General features: G+C 37.3%; 1 protein-coding gene across 3 annotated transcripts in view; it reads right to left on the bottom strand.

The window, feature by feature from the left end:
* Nucleotides 1-1147: 1147 nt before the first annotated feature.
* The window catches only part of LNPK (lunapark, ER junction formation factor), a 50385-nt gene continuing 25390 nt past the window's right edge, over nucleotides 1148-26142 (bottom strand). Inside the window, exons 9-14 of one of the 3 annotated variants that reach the window (XR_011698387.1) lie at nucleotides 23929-24147; nucleotides 18360-18465; nucleotides 17580-17650; nucleotides 16144-16314; nucleotides 7974-8224; nucleotides 1148-1791 (exon numbers count right to left, since the gene is read on the bottom strand). Coding sequence is in view for 1 of the 3 variants with exons in the window: in XM_071562006.1 (XP_071418107.1) it covers nucleotides 8037-8224; nucleotides 16144-16314; nucleotides 17580-17650; nucleotides 18360-18465; nucleotides 23929-24147 (755 nt within the window). In the remaining 2 variants the exon portion in view is untranslated. The other 2 variants (XR_011698388.1, XM_071562006.1) reach the window with 2 other exon arrangements.

Below are 26142 nucleotides of genomic sequence, written 5' to 3' on the forward strand. Positions count from 1 at the left end.
AACCAATGTTAATTTCAAAGCCAAGATTCATTTGAAAACATTCACCTGTAAATCAAAAAGTCACCAAACCTTAATTTCTGCATTTACACGATTTGCAAAATATATTTAACTTAAAGGCATCCTTTTTTTCCTGAAATAATTGCTTACAAGATGAGAACTAAAACACAACCTGAAGTGTAGTAAAGGTAATTGCTGCACTTAACTGCTCATGTCATGTTGATGTATTACTATGTATCAAAGGTCACAGTTCTGTACTCATACATTATCAAATCTGAAAGAGCAATATTCGAATCGGACCAACCTTTAAACTGCCCAGAATGTGTGTGAAAATGGATGCAGGCTAACTTGGGTTTTTTAAAAAAATGAACCCATGTTTCAGAAGCTGAGGGGTCAATCAGCCAGACTGACAGGGTTCAGTGTCACTTCTGTGCATCTAATACCCTCTTAGATTATCAATGAGGTGCAGTACACTGATCACAAACTAAAGCAGCTGAACTAATGAAAATGAAACAGCATGAAAAAATCAAGTAATACAGGCCTGTGACAAAGGGCAGTACCTTGTGGACAATAATGGAGGAATAAGGACATGAATCACCATTTAGATAAAATCTCTTAATGCCTACCCTGAAACGTTTGTGGAACTGTGGGCCAAAGTCAGCATCTTTGCAACTCCACAGTTCCCTCTGAAGCTGCCACATACTTTTTACACTGAGTTTTCCCTGCCTCCTCTTCAGCACACCCAAAGTTTTGCAGTCCTGTGCCAGCCTGGCCTTTGAGGGTGGGTGGCTGTTCGTGCCATGAGCCAAGAGTCCTCACAATTGGTTGCAGCACAGATAAATTGGTCTTATCAGCATCTACTCAACCTTGAACAACTTTCTTCTCCTACATACGCCTGTCCAGCTGGGGGGTAGAGACTGCAACATAAAGGGTGGGGCACCCTCATCTTTGTTGGTAAAGTATGTGGTCCTTAAAAAACTCCCTATGAAATTCAAGTTGATTGAGTGCAGCCAGCACAGAAGGAACTACTCAACAGAATTATCACCTTGAAACCATAAATTAGGATCAAGTGAATAAACAGCTTTTTCATAATTATTTGGGTTTTTTATCAAGAAGTTACATGAACAGAAAAGACACCATACAGTCAAACAACAAGCTATATAATTTAATCTCATAAGCTTTAAAATTTGCTCATTTGGTAAAATAGTAAATTTCAAAAGGTGAGCACATATTCAAGTACTTTCTCAATTACAAGCAGAAAAGCTAAGACAAACATTTTGAGAAGTCTATTAGACCCTAAGAATTCACACTAATTAATGTCTTTGCAATTGATTTTAATGGAGTTTCAACTGCAGGTGATGTAACTACTGGTCAAGGCCACAGCTAGGATTAAAATGATACTTCTGATTAAAGATACTATTTATAGTACATAAACACACACCCCCTTCGCTAATGCAACAACAAGGCTATTACAACAATAACATCTATAAATATACAGATCTCTTGTTTAAATAAAAGCTTGATATACAAAAAATACAAGTTCAAATACTCCTAAAGAAATAACAACTTTCACATTTCCTTTAAAACATTTTTCAAAATAGTTTTCTTAAAATTAGTTTTCTTGAGTGTTTCATAAAATGTTTTTCTTTGAGTGCTGAACAAGTCAAAATGAAGTTTCATCAGCTGAGCAGTACTCCTTGAAGTGATGCAAGGAATTAGAGGGCTGACCACTTTAGAAGAGTTGGAAGGTCTTTGTTGCTTGAATTTTCTACAAATCCAGCTTCCCTATTTTCACTGAGGCAGCAAAATGGAAAGAGAAAGAGAGAAAGAATTATTATTTCAATATAAGTTACGAATTTAAATATGACTTTGAATTTACAAATTGAACACCCAAAATTGTGAGATCTCCAGTATCTGCACCCTTGTTTTTTCCTGTATCTGATTATCTCAGAATTTTGCTGCAGGTATTCCTCTCTGGCAATCTCCCTTTTCAAAGTCATTTTTTGTCACAAAACAGAGAACACATGATTTCATGAAGTGGCAAAGGCTTATGAAGCCCTCCTGAAAAATATTAGTAACTATGTACTGAAAATCCTAGCAGTATAATGCTAGGTACATATAGAGGCAGTCCTGAAGTAGGTTTATTCCCACAGCAACTAGAGAGATAACCAGTATTATGAGAATTGGTCAGTACACTTCCTTCTATGCAAAAATTTAAGTCATGATCAAATCAATTTTATGCAACCTTCAAAGGGTTATATTCTGATACAATGCTTTAGATTTTGCACTGTTGCAAAGTTAAATAATCTATCAAGAACCTTTGAAGTGTTTGCTTTAATCTCAAAACCCCATGGTTTGGGAGCAAATTATTGTATAATCAATACATTTCATTTTAAAACCCTACCCTGCCCATCATACACTCTCTAGATCTTATTCTTCATAGAATCATTATTCTTGCAGAGAAAAGATTGAATGTGACCTGACAAGACCCCAGAGAGGTCCACAAATCAAAAGCAATGGTGAAGTCAAATTCCTTGAGACTCGTGTTCTTAAAGGACAACTCAATTTATTATTTTTTTAAATGCTGGAGGATAGCAGTTCCTGTTGTTAAACACCACTATAAATTTATTCTGTTTGTTGTGTAAACAACCCCCTAGCACTAAGAAATTCCAACCTCCTCAGGAGGCCATCCTTTTCGTTCAAAGACCCAGAATGCAGAGCACAAAAATTTCAGACCACCAGATACAAGTCAAATATGACACATTTCTGACCAAAGTTTACAGTTGGTCCTCTGTCAGAAACTTTGGTGCATTACTACACTCCAAGACGTGGAACCAACAGCACTATGCCAGTCAGCCCTATCGCTGTAATTCCTCATCTTCATCATCCTCCACAAACCTGAGAACTATGAACTCCACCTAAGGATCACACCATGGAAGAGAGGAGCACTGCTGCACATCAGTCATTAACCATTTCACACACACTTTCTTTTCAGTAAATCAACTTTCTGACAACAGATGAAACTCACTCTCACTTAGATAACTGTCATGAAATACATTCTTAATTAAAAACAAGAAGGCATCAAATACAATTCATTGGTCAAGGAATCATCCTCTATTGCCCTCTCATTCTCCAGCTCCATTTTAAACCTAATGCCTACTAGAAGGCTACTTGTCCAAAGTATTAGGAACTTTCAAACTTTCAGTTTACAGAAAACTTACTTTCCTCCTCGTGTTTATTTACTTGCTATATTTACAGCCTTTTTTAAAGTTAGTCTCTATTAGGGATATATGTTTTCTACACATTCTCCTTCAGATGCTCACTACACCAGAAATCTGGACTGGTTTGCATTTGTCAGGTCTAGAGAGGAATTGAAACATGAGAGACTTGATATGTGAGCCACTAACTTCTAACCATATGACTGCTCAGGAAATGAGGGCCTAGAGATTTAGCTTGAGAATACTCAGTGAACTGGTCAAATTATCATTTGCCAAAGACGCAAAATGAACATTCGAGGTTATTCTAGTGGAACATTCATAAGCAGGACATTCCTTGCCCCATGAACAGTCTTCTACATTGCAGAAGACCTAACAAAACCTCACTCCAGAAGAACAAATAAGAAGCAACAGCTAATTGAAAGCTTTCCTTGTATCTAGTACTCTTGTACTGAAGGTGTTCAGACTTCATGAAGATTAAGACTTCTGAAGTTCTTAATAGCAGACATAACTATTGAATAATGAACACTTTCCTCTAGTCTACTCACTCATCCATCATAAGCTCAGAACACCATGTACCTGAGAAGTGCTCTTCCTAGTCTTTGAAAGTGAAAAAGTTCTAAATCTCTAGGCATAGCTAGTTTTTAATTCTTTAATTGTAGTTTTAATTCTACAAGTTATTGACATCTGTTTATTCTGGAATTGACTCAAAAGCAAATTAGCTGCACCATTATGATTCATTGTCAACTATATCCTTACTTCTACTATAAGAACATGGTATCAACCCAGAATACGTACTGCCATGTAGTAAGAACCAAACCCTCCTACATTTTCTGAAAAATCTTTGCAAGCTCATCTTCTTTAAGACCTTGTTCTGACAGACAAAACCACTATTTCTTCCATCCTTCCAATATGGTTCACTCTCGTCATTGTGACCTTCCATTGGCTTCTACTCATGCAACATATGGGGTTCAAACTTCTTGTTCTTGACTTCAAGGCAACTGTACAAAGCCCTAGTTATATGCTCTTAATAATCTCTAGACCATTCCTAAATTGTCAGCGTCCATATTATCTTTGGTTGCCATACCTTGTGACCTTCTCTTTTTCCTGCATGTGGGCTGAACAGATTTCTTGAGAAAAAACATCATTATACCAAGATACCACTAAATGATCTATTCCTGTCAAAATGTCCAAGGTTACTCAATTGTGTTCTCCTCTAGAAAAATAGTAGAATTTGAAATAACATTGCCTTTTTTCCCTGTTCTGCAGACTTCTTAATAAAACGTAAATTTCACCAACTCATTTCCATTTATTTTGAACTAGAATACTCATTTGTCTCTTGTGGCAGAGTTTATATCCCAGAATAATTCCTCCCTTATTTATAAGCTATATTTGAATAAAAGGAGATCTCTGCAGTTATTCACAATATTTCAGAATCAATAAAAACATGTCACCAACAAACTTGCCATATATTACTTTACTGCCCTGTTCAATTTTGCTTTTCATCCAGGCCACAGAAAGAACGCGGGGGGTCCTGTAATATCTGTGCTCTTTGACAAGGCCAGGCTTCTGCGTACTTTTGAAAAAAAATGAGATTTAAGTACATACTAGGAAGTCAGAATACAACAAAACATGGAATCATAGTATTTGTTCTATTTTTCCCCCTACTTTCTTTCATTTCCTCATCTTTAAGAGTCAGTCTGCAATTGGATTAAATATGACTGATAATTGCTGAACCTTTTTGCTCTACATACTCCTACTTTCAAGGGGCTTTTGGTGTTAGAAAGACCAAATGACGAAGTGTGACTACTGCTGTTCTTTACAGGTATTTTTGGATTTTGATTCAATTCCTGTCGGACAGGTGTCTTATTGCTGCCATATTTATAGTACACAGGAGCCAAGATATAATTACTGCAGAAACAGAGTTCTCATATTCCTATCAGGACTGAGGCTCACACATTTGGCAGGAGTAACATGTGAATGTTTACTGTAAATTGAGGAAAAGCCCAGTCTGTCACTGTCATCCATGTCCCCATAAGCCTGAATTCACTCACAGATTAATTAAACTTGTACCCTCATTTGCCATAGTTGTTTAAAAACCCTGAAAAATTACAGTTAGATTTTTCTCTACCAAAATACCATGACATCTTTAACATAACCATCAAGTCTTCTGAAGCAGTTAATGGAAAGGACTGCCTGGGTCAGTGTGAAAGTCTACCAGGAAAAGTCTACCATGTGTTTAAACGAGACTTACTCTTCCCCCTCCTCAAAAATTCCTGGTAGTTTTAGGTCTCAAAGCTAGGTTTTCACATTCTAAAAAGTATCAGTTTTCACACCAGGTTGCCTGTCTCTACTTGATCCTTCCATGACATATTACACAAAATGTACAAATCATTCTTGTGAAAAGTCGCTAATGTCACATTTAATTTTATGTTTAAAAACACTGGGAAAAACAAAACTCTATCCCCATTCCAGATACTGAGTCTCCTTTTTCACAAAAAGTTCATACTCCAAACAACCTAAGAAGCATCAGTTTCTTTGGCAAAAGCAGGACATGTGAAAATGTGTCCCAGACTAATGAAAACATTTTTAATACATAGGTACAATAACAACAGATCGTTTTCTCAGTTCCAGAGATGCATTACAGCTCAGCCATTGCTCATGAAAAGGACCTAAAATTACTATACAAAGACCAGACACTTTAAGACACACATTTTTGAATGGAAATATCTGTACCTAGAGTAACCTTAAGTTCATGCCTTCATATCCCGTATGAGGGATCAGGTTGTCAAATTTTACTTGGCTTCAGTGATTCTAGTTAAGTACATCCAGCAGTTTATTGTGCTGAATTACTGACATGGACTGTGGGGTTTTTTTTCCTTTACAAAGAAACCAGCTGTTAAGCAGGTAAATCAGTGATGTACAAAATGAAGTGCAGATTAGCATCTTAGAAAACAATAAGAAGTAAGCTTTGTCACCTTTCAGGCAAAATTATTTCCATTTTAAATAAGTTCTGGAATCTAAATACATTCTCTGAAAATACTAAAAAATATGTTCTCCTATCACTTTGTACCCTGTACTTTTCTCATACTCTAAGACATGTTTTTAAAGGAACTGTTTTCTTTGTATTTCCAACTAAGATAGTCACACACAAAATGTTTATTTACTGTTTATATAAGTATAGACAAACACCTATAAGTACTCCCTTAGTCACATGTCTACATTGTCTATTAAGACTACTAACTAAAATATGAATTGCAGTTTAGATAGTGAAGAAAAAAAATCCTCATTTTTCTAAATACAGACCAAACGATTCTGACTGATGCAGAGTTGAGCTTCTAAACTAACCCCAAAGAACTAGATGATAAAGCATGCATTTGAAAAATAAGATTAATCGCTGCTTTCATGTTATAATTAGGTCTTGTAAAAGGACATGGATACTAAGGTTACATTTAGAAATATGCTTTTCTTGTAGAGGGCTTTTGAGTTTGTTGTCTTTACAGGGTAAAAACCAGTTCCCTTTGGGACCAAGACAATAGATTAAAAATGGTTTTGAAGTTTCTCTTCTCCCTGTAGTGAGGTACACAGAGAACACGGCACACAATAAAACTTTTCTCAGAAGTACTACTAAATCAACCAAGTTACACATGGTCGTTTATTTCTTTAAAAGTCTGATTGATTTAGGTACCTCACTTCCAGGCACCAGAAAAATTCTAGTCCAGGATCCCAACGGTTATAAATTTCCTGTTAAATGTAACAAGTGTCCTTAGCTTGAAAAACCATACAATAAAAAAAAGTACTGGTTCAGTAATCCAGCAGCAAATATTCATTGTAATTGTAACAATAAATAGTATCAATAAGCTTTGGGCACAGTTAAGAAAGCCTTTTGGCAAATCCCCTATTCATCAGGGATTTACTTGTATTCTATCAAAGCCACCTTAGCTACATATAGACATGCTCCTTTTAAGATGTCATATTCCTCTGAATTTGCACAAAGAACTGTAGAAGGGCTGTATTTACAGCAGAACAAATTCTCTTCAGCTTTAGGAATCACAAAGCAAGTATTGCTGCTAGACGTCTTTATTTTTCTTTAATAAAATACACAAAGGCACAAAATTCACTTATATCTTGTCATTACTGTACAGGTATAAATAATGCTTTGTATTCAAGTACAATCAAGTGCAGAGACTTTCTATATTTTATGTAAACACAAAACAGTTTTGTATGTAGATGCTTCTGGTTTATCTGCAATGCAAACACCAAAGGAGATGCCATTTATCCGAGTGTCATTTAACTGAATTCTGTCAAGAAGTTAGACAATGAATAATATTAACACCACTGCAATGACACTTCCATATGCTTAAGTCAAATGCTGGATGACACTTTATCTTGTAAACATCTGTGTATTTAACACGTACTCAATTCATTTTAACAGGGCAGCATTAAAAAGAATCTGAAGTTCACTAGACCAAACTTACTAGGTCAGTTGCTGTCAGTAATTGCTCTTTACATGTGACAGCTAAAGAGATGTCAAATTCTAAGTCACCCTTAGCAAAGCTGATACTTCAAAGTTTTTAAATATGCAAATGCAAACTAAACAACTGCTACAACTGTTATTCAACCAACTACACAATCTATGTGTTAAAGACACATGCTTAATTTACAATACCCACTTTTGCACATAGCTTTGACACACTGTGACATTTGAGGCAGTTTAAGCTCAAGCGAGATTTTTAAGTTGTACCATTAAAAAAAGCTCACCTGAATAGTAACAACAGGCATGAACAAAGCTAAAAACTAGCTAAAGAAGGCACTTGAAGTACTTTATTCTGCTTTTATTAAAGATTCTTCACTTTCTTCAGCTGAAATAGACTCTGAAATAGAGTCTTCAGTTGTTGAAATGTTTTCTGCTTCTTCTTTTTCAACTTCTTCAGCTAGCTTATCATTTAGCTGCTCAGAACTTGGTGTTTTATCATCTGTCTCAGTGATCTGGGCCACATCTTCTTCTGATTCTGTGAAAAAAATAAAGATGAAATAACCATTTCCAGAAATTAAGAGGCAGCTAATATTCTTGAAAAGCAAATGAAACATTTTGCAATCACATACAGATTTTGAATTACAGTAACTGCATTGCTTTCTCATATGGTAAAACTACTTGATTTTTCTAACAAGAAAGTCACAGATAGAACCTATAAAATGTAAGAAAAAAAATACTATGGAAAATAGTTCAGATCCCACCAAGAAAATATTATGTATTATTTGTGTATGTTCACTCTCAACAATTTTTCTAAGCTTGTTCACTAATGTGAGACATTAGAAACAACACATGATGGTAATTCAGCTTCTTTGTGCTTGCCAATGTCAGTTTTACCAACTGTATAACTTTTATAAGACTCCAATCTGTACACAGAACCTCAGCATTCTACTTGATGGACACTCCTTTAAACATATGAAGTCAGACAACCAGAAAAAAAACCCTAGCAGAACATATCAAACCAGCCAATGAAAATTACTGCATATTTCTCAGTCTTCCCAGCTGAAGCGTAGGAAGGTTGCACAGCAGTACATTTACTCTTAATCTGGGATGGGAGTTTCTTTGATGATATGCATATTTTGAAGATCAAACAAATTTATGGTAAATACTACCTCTAAAGAAGCAAATTCTAGCTACACAACAGAATTTCAGTAGCATATGAGAAATGAGTCACATTTTGACATAAGAATAAGCACTGAAAAACTGAATGCAAAGCATGGCACTAAATGACACAAAGGTACTGCATACTACTGATGGCAGTTTATTTATTAACTATTGTTAGTCAACACTATACAACTTCAATGCATCCTGTGAAGGTGAACAGTTTGCAAAACTGATGCAAAGTTACAGCTCAAAAATGTTAGCCCTATCAAATGTTTGTAACATCCAAGAATCATAGAATGGTTTGGGTTGGAAGGGACCTTAAAGATCATCTAGTTCCAAACAGCTCTGCCACAAGTAACAACACCTTCCCCGAGAACAAGTTGCTCAAAGCCCCATCCAACCTTGAACATTTACTGGAAAGGAGTGTCCACAGCTTCTCTGGGCAGCCTATTACAGTACCCCACCACCCTCACAGTGAAGAATTTGTTCCTAATGTCTAATCTAAACCTACTCTCTTCCAGTTCACAGCCATTCCCCCTTGTGCTATCATATGCCCTTCTAAAAAGTCCCTCTTCAGCTTTCCTGAGGCCCTTTTAGGTCCTGGGGGGCTGCTCTAGGGTCTTCCTGAAACCTTCTCTTTACCACACTGAACAGCCCCAACTCTCTCAGCCTGTCATCACAGGAGAGTTGCTCCAGATCCCTGATCATATCTTTGTGGCCCTCCTCTGGACTTGCACCACAAGGAGCATGTCCTCCTTATGTTGGGAGTTGTGGTTTAACCCAGACTGCAACTAAGTACCATAGAGACACTTGCTCACTCCCCACCCACCCTCCTGCCACTCTAGTGGGATGGGGAGGAGAACCACAAAAAAGAACTTGTGGTTTCAATTAGGACAGTCTAATAATTGAAACAAATTAAAATAGTAACAACTACAACTGTAACTAAGAGGGTGGGGGGGAAAGTGAGAGGAAAAAAATATTAAACAAGTGATGTCCAATACAACTGCTCACAACTTGCTGACCCATTCCCAGCCCATTCCCCAGCAGTGATTGGCCCCTCACACCCAACTGCCCCCAGTTTATGTATGTACTGTCCATGACATCCTATGGTATGGAATAGCTTCAGCCGGTTCAAGTCACCTCTCCTGGCTACACTACCCCACAGCTCCCTGTGCAGCTCCTCACTGGCAGAACATGAGACATGAAAATTCCTTGACTTAAAATAAACACAACTTAGCAACAGCCAAAACATTACTGTGTTATCAACATGATTCTTGTAACTAAATTCAAAACACAGTACTACATCAGTTACTGTGAAGATAATTAACTCTACCATAGCTGAAGCTAGGTAAGGCCCCCGGAGCTGGATGCAATATTACAGGAGGGATCTCAGGAGAGTAGAGCAGTGTGACAGAATCACCATCCTTGATCTTCTGGTCTTATTTCTTTTGATGCAGCCCAGGACACAGTTGGCTTTGTGGGCTGCATGCACCCACTGCTGGGCCATGTTGAGCTTCTTGCCAACCAACACTCCCAAATCGTTCTCCTCATGGCTGCTCTCTGCTCTCAACCCATCCTTTGCCCAGCCTGTGCTGGTGCTTGGGATTGCACAAATCCAGGACCTTGCTCCTGGCTTTGTTGAAATTCATGAGGGCTGCACAGGCCCACCATTCTCCAGCCTGTCAGGATCCCTCTGGATGGCATCCCTTCCCTCCAGCATATTAACTACACCACACAGCTTGGGGTCATCAGCAAACCTGCAGAAGGTGCACTTAATCCCACTGTCCATGTTCCTGACAAAGATATGTGGTGTTGGTCCCAATACCAAACCCTGAGAAAAACAGTGCCAGTCAAATGTCACTCATTCATATTTATCAAAACATGCTGGGTGTCTCTAAGTAATCAGACAGCTTCAGGCTGATATTCACAGAATTTTGGCAGGGCTGAAAGTTGCCAAAACCATTGCTCTGGCTTCTCAGGTATGATTGACAAGAGGAGTTGCTGCACACCCTTGTCTAGCAGATTAAGTACAATTGCCATTTGTCAGCAAGAACTTAAGATCCCTCTTCCCACACAAGGCTCCATTTAGTTCCAGGCTCCACTTCAGACTGCTCAGAACAACCCAGCTTCTACATTTTTTTTTTAGACTTGATCTTTCTTTTTAGCAGGTCTGCACCTGACTTACCTAATGATTCAGCTTCCTTCCCTGCTTTCTCAGCCACAGGCTGCTCAACACCTGTCCTGGCTTCTTGTGACAAAATTTCCCTGGAGCCCTCTCTTGGATGGCAAACCCCCCTATTTCCGCCCAAACAAAGTAATACTCCCCGTTACTTTCCAGGCCATCCCACTCTCCCTTCCTGCCCTTCAATTTCCATCTTGATCTCATCTCTGCCTGTGCTCCATCTTTATCTCCCAACCGTCACTTTTCCGTATCATTCCTGCATTCTTCCTTCAGCCTCAGATTCTATGAGTAAGTTTGTGCCTTTTGCTGATACAATCCCTCCACACACTTGAGTTACACTCCTTCTTTACTGTTCAAGCTGTTCAGGATTGAGTCAAAGCAAATACAGGATGCAAGGAAGAGGCAGCTCCATACCACCTGAACTTATTGGTAGCATAGCCCAACCATTACTTATTCACAGAGATTCAGTCCTGCAGTTTTCACCGAAGTCTTGCTTAGCTCTCTGCAGAAGTGACTCAGTCTAACAGAGGTTAAAGGGACTATTTGCTCAGTCTAATCAGAAGGATGCCATCTACAACACCTTTGAGTTAAGTACCAGGGACAATCACAGCCACTTATAGAAGCAAGCAGAAGCTTCTAATGAAAAACCTGATGAAGTGCATGTTCTAACTATCTATATTCAAAGGAACAGAAGGATGGTCCCTTCGTTTTTAAATTCTACTAAAGCGTATGGAGACACTGCTTCTTTAAGCACACATGGTCAGGTATTGTAAGACTTTTCCCTTCACTCTGTTCTTGATTAAACTTATTTTTAACCTCTTGAAACTCTCCAGAATATACAATTAAAACAAACTTACATGGAAAATTTTGTCATATAATTAAGTCTGACAAAGTTACAAGGAAATCAAGAGCAGGTCCCTTAAATGGGTAGTTAGGGCAACCAAACTAAGTGATGCTAACTCCAAATAAAAACATTTAAAAACCAGTAATTTAATTTTAAATACAGCAATTAATGGAAAGCTTATTTTAAAAAGTTAACCTGATTTCAATATTGCACAATTTAAGTTATTGTAAGAGCAGTAGCTAATAAGTGAAAGTTCTGACTATAAACTTAAAAATATGACAAAAGAAAATTTACGTGTCCTTGATGATTAATACTTAACCCATGATTTAACCAAAGAACATTGCTACACCTACATGACCTTAACAGCCAACAGCCCTATGCTGGCCTGAGTCAAATTTAAGAGCTGTAATGATGCAACCTTCAAAAACCTGCTCCTGGCTACAACCAGACGTTTTTCTCCCAACACTTCTGGTTAACGCTTAGTACTTAAAAAATGTATGTACTTCACACTAAGTAGTCAGCTACCCCTCCTCTTGTTGCAGACTATTTCATTGAGTAACCACTGAAATCACATCACTGCATCACTTTTAAATTAAGTAGAAAATACCTCTTATGTAGGAATTCACCAAAAAAAGTATAATTGCTCTAAAATATAGCTACTTGTGCTTTCAAGACCTTTGGGGCAAGTTTCCTTCTCTATTACAGCTCCCCATAAAGACAGACCTTCACACAGTCTGTCAATGTCTTCAGACATGTGTCTGAAGTATCGTTCAGGAACATGTGCATCACACTAGTCTGATAATACCCTTGATATCACAGATAGCTACTGTGAAGCCTTTGAAAACAAGTCTGATAATAGCACAGCATTACCTTCATCCTTCACGTCCTAGTAAGGCAAGCTATGTTGTTCAGCAAAACTGAACTGTGGTTGACTGGAGACAAAGTAACATTTTTAAAATCAAAAGAACTTGTTTACAAGCATGAAACATCAGGTGAGCTGACCTATGTCTGCTTGAGAAATCATTGAGTTCCAGACACAGTAGATGAAATAGGGAAAGCACAGCACACAGTATCAAACCACCATAAAAAAAATTTGAGATAGTCAAGGAATTCCATACAAATCTGGAGGCAATGCATAAAGCAGCACATGAAGTGCTGACCACTGTGGTGAAATCTGAAGTTCAAAGGCACCTAATGAAGATGTCTGAACATCAACACCAGATATTCAACACAAAAGACTGAAGCAATCAAATTTTGTTTCAACCTTCGAAACATCACTAAATGCTAAACCTGAATCAAGAATGCAGCATAACACTATTAAATATAGACAAGGCAAAATTAAGCAAGAAGCTAAAAGTGGTTCCTGTTGATTCCCTCAGTATGATCCAAACATTAGTACTTTTAAGGAAAATACATAAGAGAACCAACTAGCCTTTGATGAGGAACAAAAAAAAAAAAAAAAAACAAAAACCAAAGAAAACCCACCAAGATCAAGCCAATTAAGAAAAAGGGAAGAAAAGAGCTTAAGAATATTGCTTCATTCTGGTACTAAAATTTCCTGAGTTACTCTGCTGAATAAGGGAGCAAGATGTTTGTGCTAATAAACTGTATCAGACTGACACTGACAGCTGATGATTCTGTACTTCCAGAGGATTAAAAAAAATTTTCAAAGTTTAGTGCCAACACCACTCCCCATAACCACTGTTCAGATCTCTTATCCACAGAACTTGCACGTAACACTCTTGTCACTGCATAAGTATACAACTGGAAAAAAACCGATTCAGCTTCTTGCTCTTCTCATTAGTCAAAGTAGCTGACTAGTAAAAAATATTTATAGCACTTCTGTATCACATTAGCTTGCAGTTTCTTCAAGCTATAAAGCTATGGTTTAAATGAGTTACAGATAAGAGTTGGACTTCCCTATGTTGTCAACATTGTGGTGAAGTTGGTTTCCTGATGTTAACGTCCGGTTACATCTGCAAGGCAAGATATTCTCTATTCTTGCTACAACAGCAGCTGTACTTCTGTGGCAAAAAAAAGGCCTTCCCCAGAGCTCTACCTTAATGGTAGATTCATACTTTAAACTTACAATCAAGGAATATATTCATTTACTAATAAAGCCCAACTGCATGTAAGCAGTTATGCTTCATCTTACAGTCCTGATGGAAAAAGTGACTTGCTGAAAATATCTTCTCATTCAGAAGAGATTCCTTTGTGGCAAGTCACAGGCAGACACTGGCCTCTTCTACATCAACAAGGTATTTCTCAGACATTCATTATGTAAAATATCAACACATAATCTATGTCTGGCTACTTAGCAATTACCAAAACAGAATGGTTTATATCATCTTGGAGATTAAATATTCTGAAAACATCAGCTATTTAACCTAAAAAACCAATAGGCAGTATACAAATTACTTAATGCCTCTTCTGAAAAATTTCACCATACATTTCCTATCAGGAAAAGAGAACTGGGGAATGAAGCCCACAGTTACCTCTTTTGTTGTCATTCGTAAATAAAGCCGTACACTAATACAAGACCACACCACAAGAAACAAATAATTTTCGTTGTTTAAGGTAAACTGGTAAAACCACATTTACTGCAATAAACCTATTCTATTTTTCTCCTGCGATACTTGATAAAATTCTGCTTTCAAAAAGGCAAAAGTTATTTTGCAGAGTTTTCACTCCTACATCTGAAGTGCCTAATGGAAACCTCACACTAACTCTTAAGGCTGTACATTTTTCGCATTTATAGACTGATTCAGCAGTTCAAACGCACAAAAGGCATAGTTTGATAACCATTTCTTTCAATGATAATACCAGATTAAATAGTAAACACCCCTCCTCCCAAATCCTCTAAGAACCTGCAGAAGTCCTTGAGGCACACACCTCCAAGATCTGAGCATCCGTCTTTAAGGACCTTTCCATTTGAGTCACACAGAGGAAAACAAGATCCCAGATGTCTTTTCCTGCAAGAATCTTCTAAGTTCAAAAGTAGCCAAGCAGCTACTAACTTACCCTTCACTCACTAAAAAGACGATTCTATGATTTGAGGACAAATGAGCCATTTGTCTCAGAATCACAGATCTGCATTCAGTCTTACTTTCCTGCCAGCAACAGCACTTTCATTGGGGTAAGAGCGCAGTATGATAGGAAAACAAACCAACCAAGTTTTTGCTACAATGCACCCTCACAAAGCCACACCCTCAGACAGTCACTGTTAGATACGACTTCCCTAACTGGTCTTGTGCAGTCTTCCCATGCCAGAAAGTAAAGGTCAATGCCATTTTGTACTCCCTGTTAAAAATAATCAAGCAGAAATGTCTTTTCTATTACACTCTGACAGTTTCCCACAGTTGGTGTGTTTCTAGGCTGAACCTCAGGGCAGTACACTATTCAGCAGCTTCCCACCATGATCCCTGCTTTAAACTAACAAAGTCCCATCAAGCACTCAATAGCACATCTAACTGGAGATCCTCTGGTTTGAGGTTATAATTTCTGGAGTTTTTTAAAACACTGCATCCTCCTGTTGGCTGTACACCAGATGCCTACTGTACCTGCAGACTATAAAATGTCTCAAAAGGAACTATGTTAAATTAAAATTGACAATTTGTCTTTGAAGTACCTGAAATTAAACAAGGCAGTTTTACTAGATTTTCCTGCCCTGAGGAAAAGAGCTAAAGGAACAAAGGCAGGAATTCCAACACACCTCAATCAAATGACCTGCCAAACACAGTGAAAGTTAACTACTTTGGGACATACTCCGTTCTGAACTATTTCTATAATTTACAGTTCTATTTTCTGTTTGTCAGTAACATTAGAGTGAAAAAATTTATTATGTCATCACTTGCATGAGATACTGACTAACATGAAGAAGTTTTAAGGTTCAGGGAAGAAGACAATATAATACAACACAGTAACAACCTAAGCTAGAAGCAGAGAAAGAATTGAAAAAAATATACCAACTGCACTTACTATGAAGTCCAAATAAAACTGTACTTCGGTTATAATGGACAAATAACAATCATCTAGACCAGACAAGTGAGGGCTGACCAAAAGTTAAAGCATGTTAAAGGCATTGTTCAAATGTCTCAAACACCAACAGGCACTGATCACCTCCCCAGGAAGCCTGTTTGAGCAATGTTTCAGTAGTTCAGCTATTGTTATTCTTATTAAAAAAATTTATCCAAACAGAGAGCAAGATAACAGAGGGGATTTCATTAAACATTTAAAAAAGACCAGACTTGATGAGATTAGTACATACCTTCTGTCTGTTCAGTCTCCTGGGGTTTTTTCTCTCTAGGTTCTGGAGGTTCAGCTTCAGATTGCAATTCTGTAGATCGCTTTTTTTCAAAACTGAAGTCTGGAAGTCGTGGAGCTTGAGGTCTAGTCTTTCTTGCAGGATTCAGGAAAAAGCAGTAGGCACACCTAAATGCTACACAAAGCACACCCAGTAAGTAGCCCTACTAATTAACTTCACAATTCACCTTGATTCCTACATTTTATTCTCACAGTTCAAAATACTAAAAACAGAGAATTAAATAAGTGATTATCAGTACTTGAGAGTACCTGAACCAAATTTACACATATGGATCCCTTCTAAATTCAGCATACAGTTGCTTTTAACAATCTGTTTGCTTTCAGCAATGATGCACTGAGGAGTGCCCAACACTGTTAAAGATTCGACCACAATGAACAATACAATGCAATTCAGTACCACCAGATGTTGCCACATGGTATTCTTCTTTCCTACAAAAGAAATTAGTTGACAGATGATTTTTCTTTTTTTTTTCTGACCTTAAGATGCCACTTTCCTCATCCTTTGAGTAAGGAGAACTTAAGAATTCCACAAGGTATTGCCTCACTCTGCTTTTTGAGGAGCATCCTGCTCCAGTGGTGCTTAATTTAGAAGGAGCAGTGTTGTTCTGCAGAAGTACTGGATAGCACGTCACAGTTAAACACCTACTTCTGCCCTCTCCACTCTCACCAAAACAAGGGTGCAAGTGGCAATTTCTAGCACAGATGAGTTGAGAACTCACATGAACTGAGATGACATACAGATTATATATCTTTGGTTTCATAGGAAATTACAGTGCTGTATGTTTACTCATAAAATTAAGTAAAACAAAATTAAATAGAAGATTTATCTAAGATTCCCTGGTTTCTTAAGTATCAGGCTTACACTTGTGGTAGAAAGCAGGCAAAATCAAAACATCTGTGTTCAATAAAGAGCTGTGCCTGTCTTAAGTTACTGTCAGCCATAAATTCACAGAGAGCCCCCTAGGGCTTGTTCCCACTTTTTTCTGATACCTCCCCAGGACCTTCTTCCCAAAGCAACATTTTTTTTAAGTTCTGGTAAAAGAGGCACACTTTAATGTCAGATACCTTCTCAAAATAAAAACCTTCAGTGAACCATTCATAGCCAGTAGCAATGTTCAGGGATATACTGGAGAAAGGTTATTTCTGCTGAATTGTTTTCTACACATAAAATTCTTGACCTCAAGGTTACAATAAAGTACTTTTCTAAGTCTTGAAGTAAGTCTTTGGATACAGAGTAATAAGTTACGAAAAAGTGTTCCCATACGAAGTGGTACTTCACAATGTCAGTTAAGTACTTAACTGCAACCAAAAAGAAGTATAATGCATATTAGTTATGAAACATAAGCCTAATAACAGAGTCTAACATAGATTAGCTCTTACCTATGTATTCAAACTCCTCCTTCAAAGCCATACCATTGTGAGAAAAACACTGCTGACATATAAGGGCATACCTAGAAAATATGAATAATATATAATTACACACCTTTAAATAATAATACACTGAAGGGAGATGTATTTTACCTTACATATTGACTAATACCTAAGATATTTTCTCTTACAAGGTAATTTCCACAGTGAAATTACTATCCTTAAAAGCAAACTAAATCTGAATAATACGTAATAGCTTTTAAACTTGGTTTAAGCACAGTGAAATATTCTTAGCTACACTTCAAACCTCATGGTTCAACATAACTCTAGTATCATCAGTGTCAGAAAATAACAACCAAATTAAGTTTATATTTCATTACAATACAGTTAATATGAAAAGTTACCATAGTTAACACTGAAATACTGATATAACTGGACAGTTCTGAAGGCAATCTGAAAGACATTTATAACAGATATAATGCTGAAGTGCTAAGGCAATCGGTTTTATGAGTTTTTTGTTCAAAATATAAATCATTCTCACACTTGAGCATAGACTTTTCTTTGTATCACATGGCTAATATCACCCAAAACAGCGGTTAATTTTGCCAAAATACTACCAGTTTTCCTACAAAGAGATTTCTGATGATACACCAAGAAAGTGTCATTTCATTATGAAAACTTTGGACAAATTCATTTGCAATTCTTTTAACCTTGACATGTCTGGCTTAAACAATAAGCTGAAGAAGCTTCCTTTCTCTTAAGTGTTTAGGTGTTTCTTTTAGAACATTTTACCTGTTCTGAGGACCATCACCAACCAAATACTCAATAACTCTATCCACAACTCCTCTTTCTCGAGGAAGAATAGGTCTTGCCAAAGGAGGGCCCGGAGGATGAAGACCTAGGAAGACGTGCATTATGTCAAAATTATTTTCAACAGTATTATTATATATGATATTTTACTATGTGTGCCAGTGTAATAAGATAATTGCACCTACTTAATATACATGGCCATATTCTTAGTCCACTGGGAAAGCTGCAAAATTTTTCAACCCACAATAGTCAAAAATTCCTCTTCTGTTCCTTTAGCTTATAATCTTACTAAATCACTTCATTTTTACCCGTTGGATATGTAATCAAATTTTTAGTTTCTAAAGAACTTACCATATCAATAGTGTTCAATGACTAATAGCAAATAGAGCCTTTTTAAGAAAGAACAACTGAGTGTTCTTCATAAACCCTCAACTCTGCATACTGACACTTCTGGTTTAACAGATCGGGTAAAATCAACTACAATAATAGAAGAACTAAACATCAGGGCAACCTGGTCTACTGGAAGGTGCCCCTGTCCATGGCATGGTGGTTTTAACTACATGATCTCTGAGGTCCCTTGCAACTCAACCCTTATGGTTCTATGAAGATGTGACCAAAGAAACACCCACTGGTTTCTGTGTAATTACTGTACCACATGAGCACGCCCTCAGTGTTCACTCACCCTACACATTAAAGATGTCCAGCTGTCTGTCATTTTGGTAATCCCACATTTAATGGCTAGTTACACTTAGTCAAAAAAGTCATATGGCCACTATAAAGATAACATTTTTCCCAAACAAACTGCTATCAAAATAAAACTCCTTTAAGAACAGGCAAGAGCAATGGTTGGTACTACCTTTTTCACCTGTTTACATATATGGCCAGTAAAGTCGAACAGTGGCACAAGCTTCTTTTTCCACAAAGTTTGAAAACATCCAGCTTATGGCACGAGACCACTGCAAGCAGCCAATTTCCATTTATATGCCTTTGAGGTCTTATATCTGCCTTCTCTTGTAGCCTTACAACAGAATAAACTAGGCATAATGTGTAAAACATGATCAGGTAAGAAACTCAAGTCTGAATCATTCAGCTGTGACCATAAATAAGTATCTGAAACTTCTTCCCAAGGCCACACTCTTAGTGAGCAAACAGGAAGTATTATGTTACAATAATTTCAACTAACAGATACCAGACTGATAGTCCTGAATTCAAATATAATTGAACACTTGGGGGGAAAGAAGAGAAGACTTCAAACCTATTGCCATAAGACCTTTATAAATTACATTCAAAGGCCACAAAAACTCAACATTTGAGAAGGACAACCAATCAGTCTTTCTGAACTCAAACTAGGACAAAATGGTCAGCTTCAAGCCATCTGAAGACAAAACCATGAAATCTGACAAGTAAGACTTAACCAACAGCAAAATTGCTTGTAATAATGCAAAAGTCCTATACAAGCTCAAGATAGCTAAAAGAAGGTTAGACACAAATCAACTCATATTAGGAGGTTTCATACAGAGATGAGCATATGGTAATCTGAAACACTGCAAAAACAAAGTATAAGTAAATCATAGAAATTAAATACTCAAGGTGCAAAGAGACCAGTGTTTTCTAAGAGAAGAGTTCTGGCTACATCCAGTAAAATGAGAGTCAGAAACAGCCTGGCTTAAAAGAAAAGCCTTTAGTGACCACAGAGTCAGCCTACAATTCTCTTTCTCAATTTGTTGTATGCTTCCACAGTTTTTCTGGGGAAGATCTGTTTCATAGAATCTCTCATAATCGCCAATAAACAAAGAGGAAGCTAAAGAGTAGAACCAAACCCACTGTGTCTCAAGATGCAAGAGTGAAACAAACTAAACCCACTGTCTGAAAATGACAAATGGAACTTCTTAAAAAAATCCAAACAATGGACAACTAAGAAGGTAGTTTGTTAGCTTGTTGAACTAATTCAGAACGACATTCAGTTGAAAGTTATTGTGGAAAAAACAGTGGACAAGCTCCTCAGAAGGCAGATTTTGTTTCATTGTAGCACCACAGTCAGGGACAGCACCAGTACATGCACTGTCATAGCTTCCAGCACAACTGATACCCTTTGACAGACATACACATTGAAGTAAATATATCTCTTAGGTATTCACAGAAACACAGAATATGCTGAGTTGGAAGGGACCCACAAGGATCACTGAGTCCAACTACTGGCCCTGTACAGGACCATTTCCAAGAGTCACACCATGTGCCTGTGAGCGTTATCCAGTCACATCTTGAACTCTGTCAGGCTTGGTGCTGTGACCATTTCCCCAGGGAGCCTCTTTCAGTGACCAACCATCCTCTGGGGGTGAAAAACCTTTTCTGGATACCTAAACTAAACCTCCCTTGTGACTTAGTTTCACGCCATTTCCTTAAGTCCTGTCACTGGTCACAAGAGTGAAGTTCTTGCCCCTTCACCTGCCCTCATGAAGATGTTCCTAAGGCTTCACCTGCTTCTGAGGCTTCACCTCCAGATCAGGAGTCAAAGACAACACAGCAAGTCTTACTATTTGATAAGCTGATCCAAGATGGGCTTTAAGTTTAAATACAGCATTACGAGTAACTGACAGCAATTACCATCTCAAGCCTCCTACCTGTTAACCTTCACCCACAGCAGCAATAAAGGAAAAAGTAACTTAGGGCAGAATGTATTACACTGTGGTAAACCTCAGGCTCAACGCCACATACAGCTAACCTCCATCCTCTATGGCATGTATCCAACACTGTAGGAATCAAGTCTTTTCAACAGTGCCCTCTTGAAGTGCTACACATAGAACAAAACTAATCTTGCCATTAAAGCTGCACTACCCATAACAACAGCCTTTCAAAACAAGTATCATCAATACTGGATAATTGACCTAAATGGACTGTCCCAATCTTTATAAGCAGAAGAAAATTTGATCAGAAAATACTGCAACCTACAACCCTTCAATAGTAAGTACAAAACAGTTTCATACTTAGCACAAATTATTTTAAAATAGGGCTCATTTTCACAAACAAGAGGACAGAATTTAGGAGATAACAATGAGTAAATGCATTCCCAAGTTATCCCTGTATTTTGCCCTCAGGAACCCAGACCAAGAAAATCCTCACAGCAGCAAGGTAGAACAAACACAGAGCACTATAAACTGGATTCTGCAAAAGCTGTCCAAAGCAGAGGTGAGGCAAAATGCATATTCTAAAGCTTCACAGAAACCTAAAAGACCAAATACTCCTATCAAAAAAAGCCACTGATACAATTTAAAATAAAATTAAAGCCTTAGAATAATTTTGTGAAAATCTGACTTACACTCAAAGTTTATTTAGACTTATATTCCAAAGACATAAGTTTTCATATGACCTATAAATCACCAATATATACAAAAAGTTTCTGAAACTCTATAAACAAAGATAAAACTTGAATAAAGTTACCTAGAATGAAACATCACAACACGCTCCAAGAACAACTTCAATTACCTGTCTACTAATAACTCAGACCAACCGTCTTGGTTCTCATGCTGTTATGGACACCAGTAATTAATATAAACATCAAAAGCAATCATTGTGGAATGACTGGTGATTTCTGCAAAGCTTGGCAAACTCTCAACTACCTGCTGGTTATTAATTTTCAAACATATGGGAGCTCTGTGGTAATACACGTTAAATTGATTCTCCTCCACAAAAGATAGCATAATGAAAATGAATTATTAATCTTCTGTAGAGATAATTAAGGCTATTCATATTTCTTGCAAGCCATGCATAAATTTAGATGTGATATTATTCTTATAGATACTGAATTTACGTACTTTTCATTACAACATGATTGAGCTCTTATATGCCTGGAAGTTTTGAGGAAATTCAAGAAAAAGCAGGGCTTCCATAAGAACTGACATCTGCAGTGGCTCCCATTGCTATCTATGACAAAGTAGTATGTTCGGTTAAAATACCAGTTACTGGTGAGAAAAAGGTGCCTGTAAGGCATTATCACAAATGTACATTGAATATTTTAATTCACAGGCTTGGCAACTGTCCTTTCAAACAAGTCAGTTACTTTATTTTCCTTCTTCCTCTGAATCATTTATGCAGTCAAGGCTGAATTTCATCTAGCTTATGCAATGTGCTGGAATCTTCCCCTAAGAATAAAGCTATTATATAGCTGGTATTATTTTATTATACAGTCAGCTTCCTTAACAAGGAGTGAGCAATTTTAAACTCATTATGGAATTTTTGGTAAGCAAATAACAGTAAATGTGGTTTGCAACCAAATGACAAATTTTCTGTGCAAGGATCTAAATTCTGGTACTTCAAGGTAATCAAGATTTAGTAATAACTTGCCTTTAGAGTTCACAGCACTTTCATAATACAGGTAAAGAACAAAAAAATAAGGCTTAATGGACTCTACAGAGAAGTGAGATCACAATTTTCCATGCTAAGTTTACTCCATTACATAAAACACTATGAAAAGGCTTCCTGAGATCTACATTAGAGAGCAGGTGTATTACATATAGTCCTACTTTTTGACTGCATCATGGAAATTTATAAAGGACGTGCAGTTTTAAGACTTAAGTAACTTCAAGTAAAAATCAGGAACACAGGGCAGAGAAAAATCTGCTTGATCCCTGTATACAGAGCAAAAAACTACTCCACATTACAGTGGTGCTTGGGAGATTCTTGGTAAGTTGCATTCCTTCTATTTTCAAGATAACATTCCATTTCCTTTCTTGCCTTGTGATCCAACTTGCCAAACATCCTGCAATGAAGGAAAGGCCTGGCATGAACCCATGCACAGCTTTAGCATCCATGAGGAAAATGAGAACAATGCTGCCCACCCAAAACTCTCAAATTTTGCAATCCTTCCAATGCAATTTAGTTCATATTCTACTTAATAAAGGCCATCTCATCTGAACATCAAATCAGAGGAAAAACATTTTCAGGACATGAAACAAAATTTTAAGGAGTACTCATTCCTATCAGATTTCAACCTAGTGTTAAGCTTTTGACTCTTGTACCAAAATAACAATGCTATTTTTGAATTCAGCTACAGCGTAGACAACTTTTCTGTTGTATTTGGTATTTTACATTTTAATCTATGAGTATAGATTGCATGACTATACCTCCTAGAGTAAAAATTTAAATAAATGTCAAGATGTACGTTAAAAAAATATGTGCAGAGTTTAGTGAGAAACATGACTGTATTCTGAAAGTGTTCTCCTCTGTACCTGATTTATATAAGCATAGAGCTCTTCTAAACTAAGAACATAAAAAGGTATGCTATATTGTTGACTACAGAATACTGCAAAGTTTTATTGCCATTTAAACAAAGAAGCCATAACAGTTAAATGAGCTCCGGCAATAGGTTTCAGCATCAAAAGGTGCCAGCTGTAAAGAGTTATGGCTAATTGAATATGGAACTCCTGCTTAATCAGATAACTGCTCTGCTATTTCCAAATGAAATGCCATTTCCATACTGTCTGAAAATGGCCTATTTTATTGGTAACCAGAGAAAACAATATAAACTGTAAATAACATTAAGTGCTCTGTTTACCCATTCCAGGCACTGAAGTAGCAGGGGATCCAGGGCGTCTTGGTAAAACATTGGATTGCAAGGATGGCACAGCAGTTCTTTCCGGGAGTCCGCTCAGAGTGGATGAGTCCCTCTGCAGATTAGGAGATGCTGGAACCGGTGACATGGGAGAACCTTGTTTAGCAGTCACAGGTGAGGGTGTAGAAGCATTTCTTTGAGCTGCAGTCCTCTGACGAATTTCTGACAAAAACACATACGTATTGAATTTAATATCTAGCATTCTAAGAAAGCTATTACAAGAAGTATATTAATACTTTTATTCCAATCAGCAAATTACAGAGTCAAACAAAACCAGGAAGGTCTAAAACTAAAGATCACCAGCAGCCTGGCTGAGCATGCCAAAGAAGTAAATACCACACAGAATACTATCTTTTAATAGCAATAATCATTAACTGTTAAATACTTCGGTAAAAATTCTGCTAGAAGGAAGTTAGCAGATACCTGATGATTCTGTTCTCTGTGGCAGAATGTTGGAGATATGAACAACTAGACAAACCAGAATAGAGTGTACAGAACTGACCACTTTTTGTTCCGTGGCTTAAACATGCTTCCAAGTATTTGGCTTTCCATGGGACCAAAGTTGTTCAGTCAGTACCTAAAAAGCCCAGACTAATTGCTCAGAATTACTCAGAAAAATCAGATTGGATAAATGAAACTATTCTAAAACCAGAACATCATTTAATTTCATTCACTTTTTTCAGCAACCCTACCATGAAACCACATGCTTGGACTGTCAAAAAGCAAGAACCAGCTCTGCTGGAACATGTCTTTACTTTTACCCCTTCTCACACCACTATCAGAGTTACTATTAAACCACTCTCATAAAAACTTAATAGGTTTCCTCAGTTGTCCTTACCTGAAGCCAGAGTTCTCATTAGGACCAATGAGAGTATCACCACAGTAATACATTATGGTTTGAATATTATAATTGTCATGCAAACCTGAAGTTCACACACTATTGCAACAAATCCAGTTGAAGTGCAACAGTCACTTTAGGTCTGCAGACATTAACATGGATAACAAGTAGCACCTTAGTCTCTGAAAGGAACACCCCACCAACGCCCACACCTAAGGCTACAGTACCTACAGAGTCAGTGTATAGCACCCATGTCACTTGGAACCAACATTCTTGTCTTCCTTCAAAACAAATGGAATTCAACATTATATTTGGACTTTAAAATCATCTACATGAGTTTCAAGATTAGAAGGATTTTATCTGCTGACTTTGGGTCAGGCTGAAAGAGTTTAAATGCTCAGCAGGCAGTTTACAGGTCCACTGGCAACCAGCCACTGGAAAATGGATGTGCTGAGTCTGAAGGAATGATCCCTGTCTCCGAAAGGACAACATTGCCATATTAAGCTTCTGCTTTGGGGGCAGAGGGGAAGGTGTGCAACATCAGCTTGCACTAGCTAAGAAAGAGTTGCCATCACTGAAATACTAGGTCAAAAATAAAAGTCCTGTTGGAAAACTGCCAGCATCTAGTACAATGAAAATTGCAACATACATAGGTTATGGTCTTGCCTACTTATCTATACGTATAAATAAACTTTAAAAGACAACAAAGAATTGAAAATTCTTTAGCATCACCAATTAAAAAAACTACAAGTGCTCAAAGCCATACTAAAAATCCACCTAGTTTAGTTTCCTACAGAGCAGAACAAACTATTTTCCCTTGACACATCTTCATGTGCATGACTGCATTACTTCACGTAATTTCATCATCCAAGTTAGATCACCTGAAGAGTATGAAGATTCTGTATTTTAACTTGATTTTAGCAACTAAAGTTTGTCCTCTCACTGTTTAAGCTGTTCAGAACCTGGAAAGCAATCAAGATAAATTGGTGAGGCAGTTGCAGAAATTCCATTACGGTATCCTTGGTGACTTGTTTCTATTTTGAAAACTGCTTCTGTGTTGAGAGTTTTATCTTAATTAAGAATTCATTTATGATGAACCTCACCATTAACATGTCTTTGAGAGCTTTTTGTGAGAGACAGGAGCAGTAACCTTTCAAGTTTTACTACTCTAGAATAACTGCATCATCCTCTCGATGCCACCTGACCAACAGGCATGATGCATCTTCAAACAACATACTGATTACGATCCATGACTTATTTATACTTAATAGTCAAGTTTGTGTTATAATTCCCAATCACGTACTAGTTTCAAAAATTAA

This window comes from Pithys albifrons, chromosome 8 (genome assembly GCF_047495875.1).
Source record: "Pithys albifrons albifrons isolate INPA30051 chromosome 8, PitAlb_v1, whole genome shotgun sequence".
NCBI lineage: Eukaryota > Metazoa > Chordata > Aves > Passeriformes > Thamnophilidae > Pithys > Pithys albifrons.